This window comes from Culicoides brevitarsis, chromosome 1 (genome assembly GCF_036172545.1).
Source record: "Culicoides brevitarsis isolate CSIRO-B50_1 chromosome 1, AGI_CSIRO_Cbre_v1, whole genome shotgun sequence".
Taxonomy (NCBI): Eukaryota; Metazoa; Arthropoda; class Insecta; order Diptera; family Ceratopogonidae; genus Culicoides; species Culicoides brevitarsis.
Window position 1 is genome coordinate 20,531,057 of NC_087085.1, and position 25,251 is coordinate 20,556,307.

At 29.3% G+C, this 25,251-nt stretch overlaps 2 protein-coding genes across 2 annotated transcripts in view; one reads left to right on the plus strand and one right to left on the minus strand.

The window, feature by feature from the left end:
* LOC134838254 (serine-rich adhesin for platelets) overlaps positions 1-25,251 on the minus strand; it is a 50,906-nt gene that overhangs the window by 12,173 nt on the left and 13,482 nt on the right. The window contains exon 2 of the mRNA XM_063853749.1: positions 3,237-3,351. Within this exon, the coding sequence (XP_063709819.1) occupies positions 3,237-3,351 (115 nt within the window). The remainder of the gene's footprint in view (positions 1-3,236; positions 3,352-25,251) is intronic.
* LOC134838286 (farnesol dehydrogenase-like) lies at positions 3,656-5,292 on the plus strand. The gene is made up of 3 exons (XM_063853789.1): positions 3,656-4,167; positions 4,223-4,333; positions 4,387-5,292. The coding sequence occupies exons 1-3, from the start codon at positions 3,679-3,681 to the stop codon at positions 4,426-4,428; spliced, it is 642 nt and encodes a 213-aa protein (XP_063709859.1). The 5' UTR covers positions 3,656-3,678; the 3' UTR covers positions 4,429-5,292.

A 25,251-nucleotide genomic window follows, 5' to 3' on the forward strand; every position in this document is an offset into this window, starting at 1 on the left:
ATACACATTCGAATGCAGAGAGAAGCATTTATCTTTTGTTTTCTAGTTAGTTATGTGGTTCACCGAAGACAAAACAATGGATAATATGTATGACTAATTACTGTGGGGCTGAGAGACTTTCTGCCATAAGTTTTTTCTGTACGGCAACATTTTAATTAGATTTGTATTTATGCGTACAGCGGGCGATGAGGGACGCTTATACAATCGAAAGAAAGAAAGAAAATTCCTCGTTTTTTATGTATTCCAATTCCGGTTGGCAATTTCTTTAAGTAGAAGTTACATTTCTAAGTATTCCGTTATTATTATAGAATTTGTAATACGAATCGACAAAAAAAAAGAAAAACAAAAGAATCAAGACCCTTTTCTAGTGTACTTTAAGGTACACTTTCACTAACATTTGACGTACGTACGTAATTTCACCGCATATTTGCATAATAAAATGAGCGTTATTATTCGAATAAAAACAGTTGCTGGCTACGAACTTCCATGTTGTATGAAAAAAAAGGTATAATCATCATGTAACAATAAAAATTATGTGAAAAATGTTTTATTTACGTTTTATTGTTTGTTATAGGTGGCGGACAGTAGTTGGAAGGTGAAAGAATAATTTGTGGACATTTTTTACGATTTTGTTACGTTATCTACGACTTAGAGAAAATTGAAAAAATTGGACGAAACTATGAAAAATTTTAAAGAAATTGCGTCGAAGGAATTCAATTTGTCAAGAAAATTACGTATTTTGTCAATATTAGAAAAGCAGAACTTCATTAGATGTGCAAATACTTGAAAAATAGTTTTCATGTGGGATCACGACCGTTAAATGAGGTAAAATTGCTTCAAGTTATTTTTCACTTTATGATTTTAAAGAAGATGACTTTTACAGCTAAAGATAGAGAAATTACGAAAAATATTTCGCATAGAATTATTTTTATGAATCAGTGAAAAAAAATTCTAAAAATTTTAATTGTTAGAATTTTTGATAAACAATAAAATATTTAAAATTAATTTAATTAAAAATTAAAATTTATTTATTATATTATAAAATTTATTTTTTTTTTATATTTTATTAAATTAATTTAAAAATTAATATTTTTATTTTATTCAATTTTTTATAAATTTAAAATTAATTTATTTACTAATTTTTAAATAAAAAAAAAATTGTTTCAATTGAATTGACATTTCCAATTTTTTAATTAAAATTCTACGATTTTATTTTTTACATTGTATTTCAAAATTAAATATCAATTTTTTACAACACAAACTTAAATTGTCCATAAAATCTCTTAACAAATCGTGAAATAACAAAAATTTTCATAATTATAATTTCACCCCATTTAACGACCTGTTACGCATCTACCAACTCTCAGCACAAACAAGTACTCTATGTGTCATATGCAATCAAATGAGCAAGCAACGAAGCGATCATAACACTCAATTCGCAAGAAGCAGGAACAAAAAAACAAACAAAATGTGTGGGTGCAATTTTCCCATTGTTTTCATGTAACGTTAAGTGGCAGTTGGAAAAATTTCTTCATTATTGTTATTCTATTGTCTGTCTCAAATAACCGTAAGAGCAGTAAAGACTCTTTGCGTTACAAAGGCCTTGACTATCCAAAGAAATGGCACTAATAACCCATTTTTATCTTCAACTGAACATCGCGTGTGTTTAGCTCGAGCAAAAGTCGATTAAAATTGTTGACATTGATCAAAAAGAAGCAAATTCATCTAAAATGAGAAAATCAACAACATCATCGTCAGACAGTTCAGTAATCAGTCATGCGTGCGATCGTTCGTTTCTAATTAATATTCCATCATAAATAATCTACTTATAATTAGAAGCAAATTCTTCATGCAGTCTCCTCGTTCGTGTTCGCCTGCACATAGAGAATATTTTTCATTCAATATTCAAAGTTTGTTGTGATAAATTGACAAACAACTTATTTTATACTACAAATAATCAAGTTTTATATGGTGGTTGACTGATATTGTGTTGCTGCTGAATGCACTCGTTGATTGCCTCATTTAACACACACACACCCGTATGTCCAGCAAATTAGTATTGACCTTGTTTAATTGGCACTCTCTTGAAATCAGATTATTGTTTCAATTGAGATGCCGGTCGTGACAAGAACTTTATAACTTGCAAATAGGATGAATTTCTAAAAGTACCCTACGGATGAAAAATGGATAAGATTGACATCTTTGATATCTGGGCTGTCAGAATGATCCTCATAATTGGTTTGTTGAAATCTCAGTGCGTCTGTTTTTCTCAGTTACATTCATCGAGATTCGTTGTTGTTAACTCGCTAAGTAGTCAATTAAATGTTTGTCCTCTTGATCGTTTTTCATCATCGCAAAAATGGATATGTAGTCGAAGCACAAAACAATAAATATACTAGTTTTGTCGTCGATCATCACGTAATAGTCAGAAACGGATTTTCCAAAAATAATCTGAAAAAGTCGTCAAAATGCTTGTTTCAATTAGGTCATGACTTCTTACTGCTTTAGCCCGCAAATACTTCTCTTGTGTTTCTACAAATGGTTCTCTGACTCGTACCTTCAGGAGGTTTCATATAAATTTCCTCCGGAGTTTAGCCATTAAGATAGCTGGATTTGACGTCCATGTGATGCAAGAGCATATTTTAATTAATGCCAATGGATAAAAGTGAACGAATAGTTGGTAAGCCAGCAAGAGGAGCGAAAAATTTTGCTATAGTCGTTGGTCACCTTTTTTCAAGTAGCCTTTTGCTACCAGTCGAGCCTTGTATTTCTTGTTTATTTATCATTTTTAATTTATTTGTTTATTGTTTAGTTTTCAATTTTTTTGGACCTAGAATCAAAAGTCAGGTTTTGTCTCTTTTTTTTTGTGCATAAAAGATCTGATTTTCCTTCATTTTATCATTTCTTTCAACGGATGCAAATTCACAACTCAACACATTTTTCCTTTTTTTTTGATAACTTTTTATGCATTTATTTTATCTAAATGATGTAGAATGTAGATCACTAAATAATTCTTTTTTGAGGAATCTGTTCAGTCCTTTAAGTGATAAAATTGATCTCTTGAAGAAATTACTTAGAGAATCAAATTATTTTATTTTAGAGAATCAATTTAACCCGTTTATTGTCCGTAGGGCAATGAGAATTACATCCATTAGAAATTGAATATTTGGAACAATTTTTGTATAAAGTTAAATAGCTGCAAATAATGTTAATTAAAAATTAAATTAAATTCTCACCTGTATCTGTATTTGATGAAGATTGTGTTCCAGCAATGCTAATTGTCATAGCTGGTGACTCATTTCCCATTGGCGGGGAGTTTTCCCGTACACAAGACATCAGTCCCGCTGACATCTGAAAAGAATCAAGAAAAAAAGTAAAATTAATAAAAATTCCATAAATTTATAAAAAAAAAATACGGAAATAAATTCTTCCGTTTTATTAATTACCACTTTACACTTGAAAAAAATGAACGCATTTAACGCATGACGAGACTTGTACAAGAAACTTGCACCGCAAAATATATATTCCAAAATTAGATAGTGCCCGACATTTGTTATTTACGTTTTTGAACTGCAGCCAAAAGTCGTTTGGTAAACAATAACACGAGTCGCATCTCAGTCTTTCTCCTCATTTCATTCAAACAAGTCAACAAAACAATCAACAACCAAAAAATAAAAAATGGAAAAGTGGATTCACAAAGTTGCCGTAATCACAGGTGCGAGTACTTCCATTGGACAACAAATTATTAAAGATCTGGCATTTTCGGGACTAACCGTTATCGGAATCACACGCAAAAAACACGTGATAGACGCCATTGCTAACAGACACAAATCCCGCGGGAAAATTCATGCGCTCGAGTGTGACATTGCCGACCGCGATGCTATTAAATCCGCATTTAATTCAATTGAAAAGGAATTTGGGCGACTGGATGTCATGATAAACAATGCCGAGCACGGGACCCGGAGGAACGAGGAATTGATGATGAATTTTGCATTAACGGGCGTAATTTGGTGTACGAGTGAGGCGTTCAAACTCATGGAAAAGGGGAAGGAATGTGGATACATAATAAATGTGAATGGCTTAGCAAAAAAGTGTGCTGTGAAAAATCACACGGAGACCGTTAGACTGGATTTAGCAAATGCCAGAAATCGACTTATAAGGGTGACGGTAAGGAAAATTTTTGATTTTGAGAGTTTTTTAGTTAAATTTTGTCTGTTTTTAGAGTCTTTGTCCTGAATGTATCGACGAAAAAGTGTCCACAGATCAGAAATTAAGTCCAAAAGACGTTTCCAATACAATTTTATATCTTCTTAGCACTCCCCAACAAATAAATGTAAGTTAAAGCTTTTACAAAAAACCATAAATTAACGATTTTCTTTGAAACAGATTACAGAATTGACGATTAAATCAACGGGGCTTCCCTTGTAACAAAGCAAAAATAAAATTTAAAAATAATAATTAAAAAAATGCAAGCGATTATCGATTTTACGATGGATTATGAGCGGATTCTGATGTAATTCCATCCGACAAAGGTCTTTCCATACCACACACACGAACGAATTATGGTCATCAACTTATGTCACTTAATTTTTATTCGGAAGCCCTTCAAGTTACCCTCCAACGTCGTCATTGTTACATGACGTAAAGTCTCCGAGGAATGCGTTGAGTAACTAATAACCGTAACATTGAAGGCTCGTGTTACCCATTTCATCTAAAGTGCATCTAAATATTTGAAACTTTCTCTCTCTCGCGACTTGCATTAAAAAAACAAAAATTCAGACAGACAAAAAAAAACATCTGTGTCAGTAATTATTAGTGATGGTCAGCAACAGTGACAGTTAAACGATTAAGGTAATAATTGAGTTATTTATCAATTACATGTTTGTCTTTTGCTCTTTAAAAAAATTAAAACCGGTAATTATGCGTCGACGTTCGATGTCAAGTCGAGCAAAAAAAGTTGTGGAGAGTAGAGGAGGAGGAATGAAAAAATATTTGACAGTTTTGTAAGATGTTTATAAAATAAGAAAAGTAGTAATAAATGTTGGCGCCAATGAAACAGATAAACACTTCTTGCTGTGATGCATTAAAATGCGATTAATGTTTGTTGAGATTAAATTTACAAGGAATTTAGTGATAGTGGATCAAAAAACATTATTTTGACAAACTTTCAAGACACAATTTTTTTGACACAAAAATTACAAATTTCACCAAGTAATAACAGAATGCAATAAAAATTCGCAAACTAAGTCGATAAAAAAAATAAAAATTTGAAAAAAAAAATCAGGGCAATACAAAAATCAAAACCGAACATCAAAACAACTTTGAAAGGTAAAACATAATTTTTAATATTGAATTAATTTTAATTATGAGGTTCGTATTTTTTAAAAATTTTAAAAATGTAAATTTTTTCAAAAAATTTAATTTTGATCACGTGACTAAAAATTTTTTCTATTAAAATAAGTTATTAAAAAAAATAATATTAAATTTACTTTAATAATAATAATTAAATAGAATTAAATAAAATTTAATAAAAATAATTAAATTTAATAAAAATATTTAATAATAAATAAAAATTAAAGCAAATTTAAATTAATTTTTTTTAAAAATAATTTTCCTTTTTCTTCCAAATTCCAGACAAAGTAAAATTTTTAAGGGTAACAAAAAAAAAAATAAAATATAAAATTTATTCGCGAGAAGAGCAAATTTACCTTTAAGCTGATAAACATTCCTGCATTTTGTACAAAATTTTCTCCGAATCAGACTTCAAAATCTTTCAAAAAAGCCATTTTATCCGTCTGTAACAAACATAACTCATCAAGAAAAATGCAAAGGTGATTTTCACGGAGTTCACCTTCCAAGAAGATTTATAGCCAGAGATTTACTCAGAAAATGTTTTTACTTCAAAATAATGATGAACATCTACAAAATTCATCCTTAACGAGAAATGAAGTACTTCAAAGAACGCAAATCCCTCGTTTGCATATCCGTAAAACTGTAATTTTTTTTTGCTTTAAATGGTCATCAAAGCCTGACCTTGACTCGTTTATATTCTACAAAGAGACATTCCGCACCTTGTTTTTTTTTTAATTAACGATTCATCTCGTCGTTCATTTCCTTCTTCTTCATCATCTTCTTTACAAATATTCTTTTTGCTGACACGCCAACAATCGCGATACATGACTCACTTGATTGGAAAACTTCTCTAGTCATAATTTCCAGGCAATTTTCTACACGAATTTTCATGTTGTTATCATGTCTCGAACAAAAAAAAATGATTGTCAATATTAAAGGAACAGAGTACATTCATCTCCGCCAATGTGACACTGGAAAATGTACGGAAACCATTTCGTTTCGTGCTCCGACATACGAGAAATGAGAGAGAGGAAGTCAAGGTCAAGTGAAGTTTTCCATATATGGTTCATGTTGCGATGCTGCGTGTCGTATCTGTTGCGGGATCAATAATCTCTCTGCTTTTTTTTGTGCATACTCGTGTACCGTAAAATGAACACTTTTCGATGGAAAATGGAACGAATTGCATGAACAGCTGTACGAAACACAAAAACATCAACAGAGAATTGTTTCAATTCACTCAAGCCGTGAGAGTGACATGAAAAATGAATTGCACGTGCATGATTCACGGGTAAGTTTTCGAAGAAATTCCGAGAACTCAAGGAATCTATTTTTTCTCAGGAAATGTCGAGAAACGTGTCTTGTTTCCTTAGCAACGGAAAAATTCTTTTGAGTGATGACTTTGTGTCAATTTTAATCATCAACTAGACAGAAACTCATTTTCATAATGGATTCCAACCTTTTCAAGAAACATTTTTTAAAATGTAAAACAACAACAGAACCCTTTTTCACCAGACCACAAAAATTGCACCTTTACCTCGGCTTCTTCTCATGATAAGCAAAAAACGACACATGTTACCTTACATGATGTTTTCTTGTCTTGTACAATAATAATCGTCTCGGCTCCAGAGAGGAAAGATAAAAAAAAACTTGCATGTTCAACGAAATTGAGCAATTTATCACAAACATGTGTTAAAAATTGACACGTGAGGTAAGTTTTTCTCCTTAATTCAAAATGTGTCTCATCTTAATAACTGTTCATAGTCATAATTTTAATAGGATTAGGAACCAACCTGATTTATTTTTCTTGTCATTTCGTTCTGAATTATACTTCTTAATGCGCTCCGTTAAGATGATCGATGATGAAATTTTATAAAAATTTTGTGAGAAAAAAAATCCCCTTTAAACTACGAAGCGACACAGTTGTCATAATTATTATGGTTTATTTGACATTTTTATTTAATATTTACTTTGATTTATTTTTTAAGAGATTTCGAAACGCTTGAAAATCGTCTGAGAGCAATAAAACGGTCTTTAACAAATATTTGAGAACGTCCCTTCAGAAAGTTTTTTGTTAAAATGTAAATAAATAAATCGTAAAATTAAATGAAAAAAGGGCCCATAAATACATTTTTACTCGTCATTAACTTTTTTTTTTACTGAACGAAGGATTTTTTTTTTCAATTTTTTGTTTGAAAAACCGAAAATATTTCTTCATTGAACCATTTCCTTCTTGATTTATGCTCCAAATTCACCGTATTGTTCAATATTTGGTGCTTTTACTCACTCATGTTTTATTTTACTGAATTTTAGAAAAATATAAAAAATGTGTCCTGTCTGTCTTGTTGTCCGTACCGTTATGTTTTTGAATATTGAGGAGTACGAAATTGTGAAAACTCACTTATTTTATTTTTTTATTTTAATAAATTTTTTATCAATAAAATTAAAATCTCGAGTTTATTTATTTTTAATTTCTATTCAAAAATTTTGAAATAAAAAGAGATTTTTTTTGTCTGTTTTTATTAATTTTATATTTAATTGGTAAATATATTTATTTATTTTTTATTTGACCAATTTTTAAACTGAACCTGTAGTAAAAAGTATTGACAGTAAAATTAAAATTTTTATTTAAAATAATTAATTATCATTAATTTTATTTTAACTAGTTGAATAATTTTTTTAAATCAAATTAATATTTATTAAATGATTAAAATTAAAAAAAAAAATTAAAATTAATAAATTAAATTAATTAATTAATTATTATTAATTATTTTTAAATTTTTTAATTAAATTAATTTAAAATTAAAGAGCAAAATTTCACCAAAAATTAAAATGCTCTTTGATTTCGATTTTCACGACACTTTTCACATGTCTCTCATTTATTTATATTCGCTTCCAAAATTAAATAGAAATCGCAATACCGTTGGAAATTGAAAATATAAATCCTCTTATACTCTGTTATGCGCATTGTGAACAAAAAATAAAATAAAACCTCATGTGAACACGAAAACCATCAACGACGTCGACGGAATGCAATGTAATAATAAATTTATTGCATGCATAAATTTGCGCTTTGTTTGCTGTTTTTCAATTTCCGATTTGAATCGGCAATGTGAACGAAAATATTTCGCAGAATTTGAAATATTTTGATGAAAATAGGAGATCGACAAAACTCTTTGCGTTAATGACGCAACTCGTTATCTCGATCAAAGGAAATTTTGTTGTTTCTGGTTTTTGTGCGAGAAATCCGATACACGTGCCTTGCAATCGGGAAAAGGAAAACTAAAAGTACTCTTAACATTCCTCCGCATAGAAAAAAATAAAACGAGGCACTTTTCAAGATGCGAATGAAGACGAAGAAAAATAGCACTCAAGGGTCTTCTTACACGTTTCGTTCCGTCATTTTGTGTTCTTTTTGTGGTAAAAAAAAAATGAACATCGTGTCCTTCTCGAATTGTTATTTACTTTTGTCCCTCGCATTTTCCGACATTGCATTCGATTTGTAATAAAAATCATTTTCAATTACGACCAAACAGGAAATTTGTTGCCAATTTCTCTGCGCTGCAATTTATGTGAGTCGTAAAATTTTTTTTTCGTGTTAGAATTTGTTCCACACGTGAAATGTGGGAGAAGATACATATAATTTAATGATACCACCTTCTTCTTCCGAAATCGTGTCATGTCACGTTCTTTTCCAGCAATCACATAAATGATTACATAACCATTTAAATTTATGTCTTTTTGCCACTTGGAAAATCTGTAAATGTCGAAAACTACAAATTACTTGGAGATTTTGATGATGTCGATAATCTCCTGAAAAAAAAAAATCATCAAAATTTGATTCATTTCTTGATGATACAAAAAAATCTCCGAATAACCATTTCAAATCGGATTTTATGTTCATTACACTCAGTGGTGCTCGGTTTGGTGATACAAATGCTCGTTTTCCTAAATAAATTGGGTTTCCACTCGTTTGATGTTGGAAATGTTGTTTTTCATCGGAAAACTCCAATTTTGTTTCGTTTTATTATTATTATTTTTTTCTGTGTTTTTTGAGAAAAAAGTCTCGCTACTGCGCTGCTTTGATCCCTTTGCCATATCCTTCCAGTTCACATAAAAAATTTTCAACCATAAAGGTTTTCACGCGTGTTCGTGCAAAAGTTGCTTGCCAGCATGACACGAGAATTCAGCCGAGAAACGAACCGAAATTCAATTTATCAAATTTTCAATTCCTCTCGTTTTTGCGTGTTTCGTTCCCAGGATAAAAATAAAGATTTAGGAGCGATTTCCTTTATCTCTCTCGTCAGGATGATGATCAAAATAAAAATTTTTCCCTTTAAATTTGTTTGTTTTTTTTTCAGCTTAACAAAAATACGAGACAATGACTCACCAATCTAGATATTTTTTTTAGACAAATCGGAATTTCTTCTGAGCTCACTGCATGAATATTTTGTGCATTAAATCGTCTTTTTTTATGTCTGATTGTCTGTGAGAACATAAAAATTTACGAATTTGTCACACAGACATGTAGGCGGAATTAAATCGTCTCTCAGTCTGTTCTTGCTATTATAATTTTATATTGTGTGATTCATCCGAAAAAATGTACAAAAACAACTTTTTTAACAACTTATTTTTCTGTGTGACAAATCATGACACACAGAAATCTCGCCTAATTATTTCGTAACACTTGGCAAACAGTTAGTTGCTTAAAAAGGCTTTAAAAACTGGGACAAAGTAATTAAAAAATGTATTTTTTTAATTATAAAACAATAATGATAATGAGAGAAAGTGGATGAAAAGGATTTGAGGACATGCAAGTGATGAAAAGCTCATTACTTTTTTTCACAGTTATTTTTTTCTTTTAATCTCGTTGAAGAGGTGACTCGTGCATCGTCATTAGCGTAATTTTATGATAATTTTTTTTCTTTTATTTAAAAAGAGTGGCATCGTAAATTTATAAAATGATAAGGAAGCTAGTTTACCTAGCTTTTTTATAATTTTAATGAAAAGGCTCCTTGAAATGAAAATTATAAAAATTTTTCTGAAAAACAAAAAAAAAATAAAACTTGGGCTTTTAAAAAAAGTGGCAACCCTGTACTTGTTATGAATTTAAAAAAAAAATTCAGTCAAATTTTAATAAAATTTTAATTTTATTTTAAATTGATTCAATTTAACCAAAAAAGGTATATCAGAAGTTTGAAAAAATTAAGAAATTCAGAATTTTTAAAAAATTGTTTTCTGAAAATTGGCAACACTGCATAGTAAAAAATATTAAAATTTGACGGATTTTGACATACATTAAGTTTGAATTTGTTGCTAAATCTTAACTAAAATCATTAAAATCAAATTTTATTGACATTTTAAACCAAAAAATTGCATCCAGGGTTGCCAAATAAATTTAAAAAATTTTGATTTTAATTTAATTGATTTTCTGACAGGTTTTTTTTTTTTAATTAAGTCCAATTTTCTTATCAAAAATGGAACAAAATAGAAAATTTCAGTAAAAATTGCTATAAAATATCCTCCTTTAACTGTCACATTAAAGCTGTCAACTTTATATTCTGTCTCTACGAAAAAAAACTTTGGTAACTAAAAATGCTAGAAATACATCCAAATGATAAGATTTAGTATTGCATCGAAACAACTTGTGGATTTAAGCAATAAAAAATTTTATGAACATGTTAAACGAACCAATAAAAAACGAATAAAACAATTTTTGTGTTCTCGATGCTGTCATCAGCAACTACTGTATGTGACATCACTTAAGACAACAGGAGACGAAAAGAAATGCATTTCACATTGTAAATAAAAAAAAACAACAAAAATAAGTTGATTGGACTAAATTATCTTCAATCATATTTTTATCATGGTCAATTTATGACTCAGTCTCGCATGTGACGACAACTTTGTTCGCCATCTGAAGACTTTGCAGCGAGAACGTTAAAGTTCATAAAGTTCATGCAAGATGTTTTTGTGGAAAAAAACGATCAGAAATCGTGAGAAAGGATGTTTGCATGTGGTGTAGTTTTTTTATGTATCACATTTTTTTTTGCCTAGAAGCGTATTGAATTACCTTCAGATGTCTATTGATCGCTAGATTTGTTCTTAAAGATGTCTTAAAATTACCTGAAACGAAAAAAAAAAATAAATTTATTAGCTTTAAAACTCAAGAATTAAACTTTTTTGCAAAAATTGGATTAAAAGTCACCCGAAGGCAAAAAACCAAATGAATTATTCATCACATTTACTCAATGTAACAATCAAAACTTCATAAATTGTTGTGTTAAATGACAAAAACGACAATTAATCGCGCAATTTTCATCGCTTCCTCCGTTTATTGTCACAAGTTCCTCTGAATTTAATCAAAATATTTACATTTTGATTAAATTCACAAAGAAAAAAAATCAAACGCAAATTCTTGAATTGTTGATTTTTTGCCATTTAAAGACATAAAAAAACAAAAACAGCGTTACATAATAAAAAATCTCAATAAAACGGCAGTGACCTTCACAAAATAGTGGCAATGTTCTTTTTTGTTTGTAATTTAACTGACGAGTTGTTTTTTTTTGCATCTATGGATGTTACTTGTTGTTGTTGCTTTGTAAATACTCAACAATCCCACATTTGTAACAAATAAACAATTAATGTTCGACATGATTTTATTTTCATGCTGGCCAGAGACGTTTGCTGCTCTGTCCATACAAAAGGAAATAAATTGTCGATGAAAAAAATGACGAGAACCAGTTTTTCGTGTGTAGCGGTGAATCCACGAGTCAAGCGAGTAATGTGGGAAAAAAAGCATCGCTATGGGTGCGTCGTTGTCGTCAATTGAATTGGATTACTGTTGATTGTCGTATTATTAGAGATATTTAATTTAAAAACGATTATCTCCCTCTATGGCTCGATTAAGCGTTAATTTTTTTTTTGCATAGAAGCACGTGTTTCGGTACGAGGAAGTCTTCGAAAAAAAAATCGCAAGTGAGTCCAAATATGGTTTCAAGTGTGTTTAATGTCGAAAATGAAGAAAAAAAAACGGTGTTTGTCGGTAATGATATTCTAATGTTATGTTAAACCAGAAAACGTGACATGTACCAAAACCCATTAAAAATATTTTATTTACCAAACACATGCAAATAATAATAACACGAGATGACTTCCCTCCTACTTTCGAACGTCAACGATGAAAATGGCAAAGTAGGTCAGTTCATGATGAGATGAGATGATGTTCCTGATCATTTTTTGCGATAGCATATTTTTTATATTGACTCACATCTGACACTTCCTGCATGCCTCCTGTAGTGTCTCCGACACAGGATAAATGAGGAAATTTCATAAAAAAGAGTATTAGTTTTGACGTTATTTGTAGTCGGCAACTAATGAATGCTTCATAGAAAGTCTTTTTCTATAGTCGATGCCAAATGGTTTGTCATCGTCATTTATCATCTCGTCTGCCTTCTGTGAAGGTTTTTTTTTTTGAAAATGATGAATGAAAAGGTAAATCATCTCTCTTGTGTTCATTGTGAGCAAGTTTTGTTTATTGAAATAAAAGTTTTTTTTTGTGTCACATTTTTGTCAGGCTTGTCGGACATTGAGATAAAGTATAAACATTGATGATGAGCATAAAAGGTCGTTGGACGGAAATTGACACAAAAACGGCGTGATAATTGCGGGACAAAAGGCTGGCGAATGACAAAAGCCACAGTAGAAAGTGTCAACGGATGTTTGAAGATGGTTTTGTGGGATGTGAATTGCTTTATTGTTCATTGCTCGAGAAGTTCGTAATGGTCGTTTTTTTTCTCAATTCAAAAGACGTCACAAGTTCTTGTCAGTCAGAAAGTCGTTAAAAGAAATTTTTGATGCATGTCAAACTCACAATTGTAAGCTTTGTCTGTTTCAAATTTAGTACATTTAGTCTGGTTCATCATTTTAGATGATCTGTTTCGAAATTCGGTGATAATTCAGTAATTTTTTTTTTGCATTCAGCAATTACTTCTTGTTCGATGTGTACGAACAGTCTAGAGTCAACTGTGAGAACGATCTTGCCTTTAAAATCTTCCTTGTTTCAGTCGAAGTAGCGTCAGTTCTCTCGACCAGTAAATAATTATGTATGAAGTAATTTCGTATGAAGTATTTTTTTAATAGTAAAATTTCTCATAGTTTGATGTCAAGTTGATTGAGGTGTTGCCTTGCTCGATTTGACAAATTGTGTTATTCTTCATAACTTCCTTCAAAATATCTTTCTGGGAAAAACATAACAAAGTTTGCTCAGTTGCTCCACAATCGCATTTAGAGTTTGAAATAATGTTCCATTTAAAGAGACAGTAATTACATTTTCTTTGATTTGTTCTGGTTTGATTCAATTGCGTCCATGATTTTCTGCCGAAATCGAAGCCCGAAACTTGTTTAGTTAAAGTTTGTCGACATTTTTATTTAAAGTGAATTCGAGTGGTCCATAACCTATCAGAGAGTTGAAGAAAAAATGGTGATGATTTATTCAAGAACAGTATGTATAAAAAAATATATTGACAGCCTTCTTATACGCTTTCTTTCTTACACTTAGTAAGTTATCCTGATCCAACATTTGAAACATATCTTTGCTTTGTTTTTCGATCCATCCACAAATTTTTTCTTATGACCAAAAAGCTTCATGTTTTGATTTTTGATTCTTCCATTGGCCAATAAAATCACTTTTGGCAAACTATTTTAAAAAACTTTTTTTTCATTCAGTCCATAATTTTTATTTTCAAAAACACTTCACTTCACTTTATCTTAAAATAAAACACTGTTGACATGATTAACGATTCGCTTTTCTTTGTTCACACCACAAACTAGATAATAAAAAATCGACCTCTGGTCCGGATAACGTCATAAATTATCTGCACATAAATTAAACTTTTTTTTTATCAACCAACGACCAACGCAGCTTTTTTGGCAAAAAACTCGCTTTTTAATTGAATCTGCATAGATTTTTGTGATATTTACGATGATGACGAGAAAGTGTGAAAATGATAGTTTTAGCACTGAAGCTCATAAAAGCATTTTTTCCACTGTTACTTAATTATTAAATCGTAAAAAAAAACAACATTTTGATGGGTTTTCATTCATTGTGTTAATCAAAATCAAAGCGCGAAATATATGAGTTCAAATCGTAAAATATGAGATCATTATTTAAATGAGATCTTTCACTTTTATTTCGTTTCGGATTTATTTGGAAACCACAAAAAGAGTAATAATCGATTAATAGCCAACTGTGGGGCTTTCTTGCCTCGAATTTACATCAATTTGCAATAAACTACAAAATCAACTTAATTATCGCGGGTGCGTGGACCCATCTGCTTCGTATCACTATTATTATTTTCCAATTTGAATGCGGACTAAAATGCTAAATAATTAGAGAGAGACTTATAAAAAAACAGAGAGAGTTTGTGTTTTCTTTCTTTTTAATCTTATTATTTTTTGTTGGTTACTTTTTTTTTACTTCATTATTATAATAAATTAACGCGGCACACATGTTTGTCTATCTCTATTTTATCTTTCTGTGTAATATTTCATCATTTGATACTCTATCACGCAGTTAGTTGTGAGTCGTCCGCATATGCTTCTAATGCCCTATAATGCCTTTTTAATAACTTTCCAAAAGTATTTTTTTTTTCGGATATTCATGAATTTTTTTTGTACGTGGCTAAATTTAGACATAACGTACTCGGAAAGTGATAAAATCCATAAAATATTGAAGAAGTTTCCTATTTTTATGAATGTACGGTTAAATTGAAAAAAAAAGTAAAAATCGTATCGATCGAGCTTTAATATTTCATTTAAAGCCTTTAAAACACTCAACAACTTTTATTCCTTGAAGGAATAAATTACAAAATAGAATTCATTAAATATTAATCGTTGGATAAGGATAAGCTTTTCTACTATTTATGAACGAAGTGATATGCACAGTGGTCCGAAATTGCTCTTGAAATGGACAAAAAATGGTAAGACAAATCTCATAATTTTCGTTAAAATACTAATTTATGAGCAAAAAGAACTAAATTTTTGCTCAAAATGCTTGAAAGTTAAAATTTCAACTAAAATCATTTGACTTTTTACACTTTTTTAGTAAATTTCATCCCACCGTGCGTACATGTGTCGCATTTCCATATTTTTCGTTTATCCATAAAGGTAAAACAAAAAAGTTTCATTTCTTTTTCCTTTTTTTTAACAGCGACACGAAAAGTCCCTGAACTTTACTTCCCTAGCAACTTTGCAAGGACAAACAAACTAAATTTACATTTCGAAGCAATATTTTGGCACAAAGCCTTCGCATGGCGGCATGGCAGTTTTTTAATATCCTTTGTTTCCCTTTTTATTTGCATTTTGTTGTACTTTTGTTAGCAATAATTGCTACAAAATTGCAATTTTTGACGTAAATTGTGCTTTGAGCGAAGCGTGCTATATTTTAATATCCTCAACAATTTTTGTTCAGCAAACAACGTCAGAACAATTTTAATAGAAATCAAAAAAGCCTCTAGCTAGTTTTTTATTTTGTTCAATTAATGATCATCAGGTGTTCCAAAACGTAATTTTTTTTCTGTTGATACATGCCTTCAACAACTGTAATTAACCGAAAAATTCCTCACTTTCGATACACTTTTACTTCAGCATTCCAGAGTAGTACCAGTCCATCAAATAGATCAGAATGTGGAATTGAAGGTGAAAAAAAAACCATCAAAATAATTGGGTGAGTAATGCGTAGTTGGAAGTTTTATCATTTCCTGCAAAATAATCTCAATGTTTTATTAAATACCTGTTAACTGTTACAGATCTCGTGTTGCTCCATATCTATAAAAAGCCGTAATAAAACTAATCTAATCAATACTTTCTTCATGCGGCTTGTAATGTTTAATGTGTAGGCATGAGGTATATTATGTAATAATAACGAGCAAAGTTAACGTTACTCGATTTCATTCACCATTTCAAACTGATTTTGATACGGCTGTCGTGTGTATTCGCTTGTGAGAGGAAATCTCTGTTTCCGTTGCTTGTATACTTTTGCTGTATTTCTATTTTTACCTTCCTTGAGTAGAGTAGGAGGATCTTTTATCGGTGTTTAAAGCAATATTATGGGCATGGCGATTTGTTTATCCAACTATACCTACATTTGAGCAAAAAAACTTTAACAGGTAAGTATTATTTCATAATTCAAAATGTAACAAGTGTCACAATTTTTGTTTAAATGTTCCTTTTTTTGTTCAACTCTAGTTATATAAAAGATGCATTTGAAATTCGATCACCACTCTATGATATCAAGAGTCAACGCCCTCAGGGAGTCAGCTTAGTACAGTGGTTAGCGTATCTGACTGATGAGCGTAAGGTCGTCGGTTCGAGACTCGAAATCATGAAAAACTTTTCTGACTCCAATCGTGCTCTGAATTTATTAAGATCTTTTAGAAACCCTTTGGAACCTTCTGGGAGAGCTGAGTGAATTTTGAGGGCGCCTGCTTGGGATGACAAGTAAAAAGCTAAGACCCATTCATCGGCGCTATGAAGTACAATACGACTCTTTAGAGACCGCGGTGCGAGCCATACTGGACTAGGTCTAGTAAACACTACCCTACCCTACTTAACGCCGTTTTTCTGATCCGTTACATCAGCTTTTTCAATACGACTTTAGTACATCAACATTCCAAAAATAAGCTTAAAACATAAACTAAAGTTGAAACTCAACTCTCTGCCTTATTAAAAATGTCAAAATTACGTACAATCCTCATTCATTCCGGAAGTTTTCGACTGTGAGACATCAATTTTTCACAGTTTAATTGGTTTTTAATTTTTTGCGATCATATTGATCCATCATCCATCATGCGAATCATTTTCGTTCTCTTGACTGACCAAAAATATTTGGCGATGGTGTTGAGTTGATTAAATTTTTTGTTTACATGAAGTGCTATATGGTTGATTAATGCTCTAGGTTTTTTTCGGAGCTATAATAATAGATAGATTGATGCCTAGATATGCTATTTAGGTAGTTCTGAACCGTAATAAAAAATGATTCAAGAACAAAACCTTTGTTTATATCGTGAGCAAATCATCAAATTATTTGTCTTATGGCCAATGATCATAATTATTGATGTTGTGGTTCTTTATCTCTCTGCCTTCTATAGTTCTTGATTTGTGTCTACTTCCTGATTCGGTTCATGCTTTAATGTTTCACAGTAAATAATAAATAACACACAAACTTTTGTTTATAGATGTTGTCTTGTGGCAAATGGCTTTTGTATAAAATATTAGAATTAAATGAATATTCAGAGTGTTCTTGACATACCATGATAGCAAAATTGTTTGAGAATATTTTCTCTTGTTTGAACCAATTTCTGGTTGAATACTTTGTTTGTTTTAAAGTACCTCTTCTAAGAAATCAATATAGAAAATTATTTGAATCATCCGTAATTAACTTGACCTAAAATGAGAAATTTTTAATCGATTCGAATTCTCATCATGTCTCGATGATGATCTCCAATTAAAAAGAAAACGAAAATCAATTGATTCGTCAATCAAATTCAATTTCAGAGTCATCTGGAATGAAATTAATTAAAATTACTCGTAATTTAGTCTTAACGAAGTCGACTCATTTCCTTTCAAGGCATCTTTCGGTTGAATCGTGAGGTTTATTAATGTTTACCTCGGGACATACCCTTCAAAAGTAAACAAAAAAAAAATCAAAATTCTAACTCGTGTTTCGTATCATAGAAAATTTATCATCATCCCTCAAGGGACCTTTTATTTCGTGATGACTTTATTTCATGTTGGTTATTTATAACTCACCCCTTAATTTGTCAAATGCGTGGCGGATTCGTTGCAGTTTGAAGTGTTTTTGACGTTTCCTTTGTTCAAATCCCAAATGCAAAATATTTTTACGTTATTAGCAATAATGGGGGTCATAATATCAAAAAGCAAAAAATGAACAGATGCCATTAAGAATCCATTAATTTCGTTCCAGACTCGCTTTTTGTCGCGACAGTCGTTGAAAACAGACTTCATCTCCCTCTTTGAATTTCGGAACGGAGTAAAGTAATAAAGCAATCAGTGCAAAACCGAATTTATTTTACGTTTTTTGCTTGAATTGACCATTATATTATGTGACAAGTACAACTTTTTATGATAAATTATATTAACCTTTGCACTTTTTTATTGTAAAATTATTTAAAGCACTTTTTGTCCACATTAAATTTTATTTTTATAAAAAAATATCGAAACTCTACCGCAATATTTTTTTTCGTAATCCACGACGACACAGATATTTCACAATAATAAATAAATAAAATATTTAAAATTGAAATAAACTCAGTGGATAAATTCCTGAATGTTTCTTCGTCATAAATAAATTATGAGAGGCAAAGTGCTGAATATATGAAAAAGTGGAAAAACTAGAGAAGGAAACGATTTCAATGGAAAATGGGTTTATTTACATATTTATTGCATTTTCATATCACAAAACATCCAACAGTTTGCCAAGAATCTTTGTTCTTCTCACACAACAAAGTTTGTGAATGTCATTTCAATTGGATTGTTTGAAAGAAAAGTTTTCCCTTATACACTTTTGTGATAAATACATTAACTGCGAACTTAAAATGCTTGCATTGAAAAATCATTTGGAAATGTGTGGAATGAGATGATAGGAGAAAACAAAAGAACCTTCAAGCAGCAACAGAAGAAGTTTGTTTACAAAAGTATTTCAAGGGAAATGAAATGTGCTCTGCTCACTTGCGATGATCATTGTCATCATTTCTATTTAATTTTTGTTTTGCTGTTATTGCAGATTTTTAGTTTTTTAGTACATACAATAAAACGATGATGACCATGAGCTAAGTAATTCAATGGTCAATGAGTAACAAACAATTCATGATGATTTCTGCACATAATTTGTATTTATTTGAAAACAATAAAAGAACAAAAATGAATGCTAAATTTGAATAATTTTAAAATGAAACACTAATTTGAATGTCAATCCACGCATAAATCCCATCAATTTTGAAAAAGATGAACATTGAATGTATTTGTGGAATCTAAAAGTTTCGACGAACTTATCATAAAAGTTTTTTGAGCAAATTAGACGCTCTTTTGTAAATTTCAGACTTTTTCGTAAATAAAAACACTTTTTATTTTATTTTTAAATAAAATCTTCCTTTTAAAAACTCGGAAAGCATTCGTGTTTTAAGCCAAATCAATAAACTAAAATTTTAAAGCTTTATTGGAAATATTCAGATTTCTCAAATGTGTCTGATATCTTTTATCGTATGTGAGGTTATTTCAATTGAATTGTCTTTAACTTCATTAATTGTCATTCATTGCAAAAAAATAATAAGTACTCTTAAGTTCATATTTTTAACCATAAAGTCGTAGTGACTGATCTAATGAAGGTCCTTTAATGGCTTGGTTTCGTATTGGCACTTCATGGCTTTCCGTATGTGTTCCAAGTTCATGTTTGACAAACCCTTTCAATATTATGAATTTTTGGCCGACTGTTTCTCGATTTCCACGAAATTGTGTACCACGAAATTGTGCAGGGCAACAGAAATGACGGTCACAATTCTTTCGTATTTTTGGCAGCTTTCTTCGTTTCCTAAGAACTAGCGACTAATGTAAGATATTTGTTGTTGTGACAAAATTTGATGGAAATTTTCTCGTGTCTTATTGAAATTTGTTTTCGTTCTAGCCCAATAATATAAGACCTTTCAGTATAGTTACTTCAGTTAATTACTGACTCATTGATTCTTAGTTATACGTGATTCTTAATTTTTAACTAAGTGGTTCAAATTTTTCTCTTGACTTTTTTTTGATTTCCATACCACTAGCACATTTTACTATTTCAAATTCTATTTTAAAAAGAAAAAAAAATCTTATTAAAAAAAAACGCCTTATAATATTAAAATAGAAACCATCACTAAGTTCGTTGCAACATTCAGTAGTTTCTCTAGAATTTCAAAACAGTTTAATACATTAAAATATACAAAAATATGAAAATTTTATAATGTATTAAATATAATGTAACATGCAACTTTTATTGACAAACTCTTCACAATATAAGCAATTTTATTATAACATACGCCGACACCAACATGCACTCATCATGCTAATGCTTCGCATGCAATTGAAGTTTTGTAATGTAAATTGGAAACCCATTGAGTTTGTATCAAAAAGCACGTAAACTGTGGGAGCGCCTTTAAGAAGTCTTAACAAAATATGTTTTTTCGGTGTCAAGTGACTCTCTTGACTCACCTTCACGTTCACTAAATGTCACCTACATAATTTTTCTGAGATGTTCTGAGTCACACCCGTTTTTCTTAAAAAAAGAAACACAAAAACAAATTACTAATATTCGTGATCGATTCTAATTTTTGTAACTTGATGAAAAATTGGAATGACACACCTTATATAACGTTATTCTAGGTTATCGCGTTGCTTGTAGTAGATAAGCTACCTCAGAGACAACCATAAAGACTTCCGAAAGACATTAAAAATCATCAAAAATAAGCCAATTCGTGAACAGAATTCTGAGCTTATCCACCTGCGATGACAACAATGAACATTTATCGCAGGTACGTTGCTCAGAATAACAATTAACTTGTCACTGTGTTGTCTTTTTTTGATGTTTTTCGATATAGATTACTCACGTTTCAGCGTTTTGTTTGTTATTCCGATATCCGATGTGAACCGATTCACGTGTTTTTTGACAGTAAAGTTCAATGGCATTTTGGGAAACTGTTTTTGTCAGTGAATTTGACCAGTTAATACAGTCATTAGCGGTTTTATGATGAAAAATTTGTGATGATGATTTTTCATGAAGTTATCATGAAAGTGATTTAAGTGCGCGAAAAAAATGATAAATATGAAAAAATTACACAATTACGATGTCAGAGCAATTTAACGATGATTGATTGAATGAGACTGAACTGTCTGACGTTTTTTATCATTGCGCGGTGAAATTAATCGTCGCACTGTGTAATTGTCGCGACACAAAAATTTGTTTTATTTGTCCAACATCAACAAAGCTCTTTAGCACTGTCGAGTGTTAAGTCAAGTCAATGTTGACTCTCATCACTTGAAGTAAACGAGCCGCATGTTTTATGATTAATTACCGAATCTTTTAACGATTTATTGATTGATTTACGGATGAAATTGCGTTGCGTGCCTATGATTTCGTGTTAATGTTAACATTAATTAAAAATAACAAATATTTAACGCAAAACAAATATTTTCTCAGAATCACTTGAGATTCGCGTGAAAAATTCACTTTTTAAACAAAAATAATATTTTTTTTTGTTTATATAATAAAAAAAATGTTTAAAATTTTATGATAGCCACTCAAAATTTAATACCAGAAAAAATTGTTAGAAACAATTTTCGAAGGGATTTTGTGAAAGTTTCGCTTTTTTTTAATGGCTCATGTCGTGTCTAAGGTAATCTGATATGCTTTTCGTTGCTATTACAACTACTTGCTGCTTATGTAAAAGTTTGTAACGAACTCCAATTAAATTTTCCTGTGATGTCACATTCGCTTAAACTAAGACTCGAGTGTGGGATCACAACAAAGCTAACGAACAAAACAACAAGAAAAAAGAGAGGAAAAAAAGTAATAATTACACGTACAAGCATAATTGTTCTGTAATCGTTTAAAATATGGAAATATGAGATGTTTGTTAGATAAAACGTGGAATAAATATTGCAATAGATAATAATTAAAATAATAAACTTTACACTGGAAACTTTTAATTTTCCAGCGACAATGATGATGATGACAACGGAAGGCTAGGTCGACGTTATTAAATAAAATGTAATTGGCAAACAATGGCAAAATGTAATTATGGTATAATGTAATAAAAGTGTAACTTTGAGCTTCTGTATTTTTTTGTTGTTTAGTGTTTTTAAAATCACATCAATTTACAGACCAACTTGTTATTATGCGCACGAGTTTGATGCTTAACAAAGTAATTGCGGTGTAAATAAAAAGAGAGAATAATTGTAATTAAGGACAAACAAAGCAGCTGGTAAGTTTTTGTTTGCGTCACATTTTGTAGAAATTTTAAAATAATTTAAATATTTTTTTTCGTAAATATAATTTGTCATTTCTTGGTTGAAAATTTAAAAAAATTATAAAATATTTAAAAATTAAAAAAAAATTATTTTAATTTTATTAAATTTTTTAATTAGGTGTTTTAATTATTTTTTTTTAAATTATTTTTTTTTATTAAATTTATATATTGTTAAATTTAATATTTTTTAATAGTTTTTTAAAATTTTTAAAACTAAAAAAATATTTTTAATTTAATTAATTTTTTTTTAATTATTTTAATTTATAAAAATATTTTTTTTATTATTTTATTTATTGAAATATTTTTTAATAGTTTTTTTCAAAATTTTTAATAAAATTTATTTAAAAAAATATTTCTTTAAATAAGGCCGCTCCAAATTTTTTTCTATGTTTTTGTCCCCTGCCCCATTTCAAAAGTCGAAAATCCAATGGGGCAAAATAAAAAAAAAAGTTAAAAATTTCATCAAAATTGACCATTTTTTGGTCCTTTTCCTTAGTTTTTCAAGGAATTTTTAAAAATATTTTCAATTTTTAAAATATTTTGTGTAAAAATTCTAAATTTTACATGAATTTTCTTCTCTAAAAATATTTCCTAAAAATTATTTTTTCAAAAATCTTTGACGGTTATTTTTATGAATTTTTTTTGTTAAAATTTTTAACTTGAAATATGAAAGTATCAATTTTAAATCATCAAATCTCAATGTAGATACCATAAAAACCTCTAAAATTTTCATGAAAAATCAAAACTTGTTAATATTTTGGCATTTTGTATGAAACAGTATTTCAAAATTTTATTTTTTTTATTTTGCCCCCCCCCCCATTTCGAAAAAAATGTTTTGGGACAAAAACATCGGAAAAAATTTGGAACGGCCTAAATAAAAATTAAAAACATCAAGTTACTGTCATAACACACGTAAAATTTAAGTTTGATTGTTACATTTTAATTATTTTTCTTACCAAAATTTGAATCCAAAAAAAACTTCCAAAAGTAATTTCGTCTTACCTAAAATGAAAGAAAAAAACGAATGATCAATAAATCTTTTTTTAATCGATTTCAGCGTAATTCAATGCAATAACTATAATAATTTTAATTAAAAAAAAAAACTTGTTACTAATCAAATCGAAAATAAAATTAAATTAAAAAACAGAGAAACATTAAACATTGGCAAATACACAAAATCGCAATAATTGGTCAATAATTATAAACTTAACATTTTAAAACATCTACATTTTGCAAAAAAAAAACTTTAAAAGTCGATTTTTTATGTGAAACATTCGTTTTCCGATTTGCTTCGTTTAGTACGATTTTTTAAAGTTAAAAATGTGTTGCTAGGTATTTTTATTGTTTCCACTTTCTTTTGTTGTTTCTTAATTGTATATTTTAACACGAAATTTATTTATTTACTGGAATCACCAATATGTAAAGCTATCTTCAATGTTAAGTGAGAAAAGTAAGTGGACTCTTCATAAATATTTTTTTAAATATTTTTTTCTCGAGCATAATCTCAACATCAACAAGTTTTATTGAAAAAATCATAGAAAATCGTATTATTTATGGTAATAATCCGGCTGTTGTTATTATTAGATAAACACATTTTTTTTTGTTGAATAATAATAATTTATAATCAATTTGAATATCATTGCTTAAAAAATTTATAGAGTATGAAATGCCCTTTCTCATTGTTGTTGTTGTTGTTTGCTTTTGTTATATAATGACCGTGTTTTAGAATAACTCAATTAATTTCAGCGTAATTTAGCGAGAAACGGAATCAAAGTCATTATTATCTTAATTAGTTTCTTACAAGATTCTCGATCTTGAGCAACAAAAGGCCAATTATTGTTCATGACATCGTACTTCAAGTTGATGTGAAGTGAAGCGATTCTAAAGCTAATCTAATCCGAAAAGTGTCTAAATATTTGTTCGTTTTGTGTTGTTCGCATGTTTCCGTTTGTCTGTCTGTCTGTTGTCGCGTTTTGTTTGTTTGTTTGCTCAAATAATTACTGTAATGGGTTATAATATGATTGCTTGTTGCCGATGAACCGTTAAGCGAGACACAAAAGCAGAAATGAGAGAATGATAATAATAATGACGATCATGAGAGATGTAAACAATGATGATAATAACGCGTAATAATGACAGATAAAAAGACGCGGTATGGAAAATTTTTAATAATGGATTGTTATGCTATGGGATGAGAACGCGCGAACGTGAGTAATGAGCGATTTTTCTACCTGAGAGAAAATTCTGATTTTTTTTAATGATTTGAAATTGAATAGTAAGAAACGAAAATTTGGGTAATTTGAACCTTTTTTTTATTTTTATTCAACTGAAAATTCTTCATTATTCAGAAATTATAAGAAACAATTTCTTAAATTTATTTTAAAAATTAATTTTAAAGACAATTTTTACAAAAAAGTAATAAAAAAACAAATATTAATTTGAATTAATTAATTTATTTTGAAAAAAAAAATAAATTTAATTTTTTGAATATAATTTAAAATTAATTTGAATTTTTGAAGTATTACAAAAAAAAAATAAATATTTAGAAAACGTTGAAAAAAAATCTTTTAACTCTAAATTAATTTTGGAAGAAAAAAATTTTTTGAAATAATTTAATTTAAATTAAAATTCATATTTTCAGAAATTTATTAAAATTTTATTAATTTGAATTTTTGAAAATTAAAAAATTGATTAATTTTTTAAATTTATTATAATAATTTTTTTTTTAATAAATATTTTAAATAATAATTTTATTTAAAATTAATTAATTGAATAAATAATTATAAAATAAATAAATTAAAAAATTTTTAAATAAATTTCATTT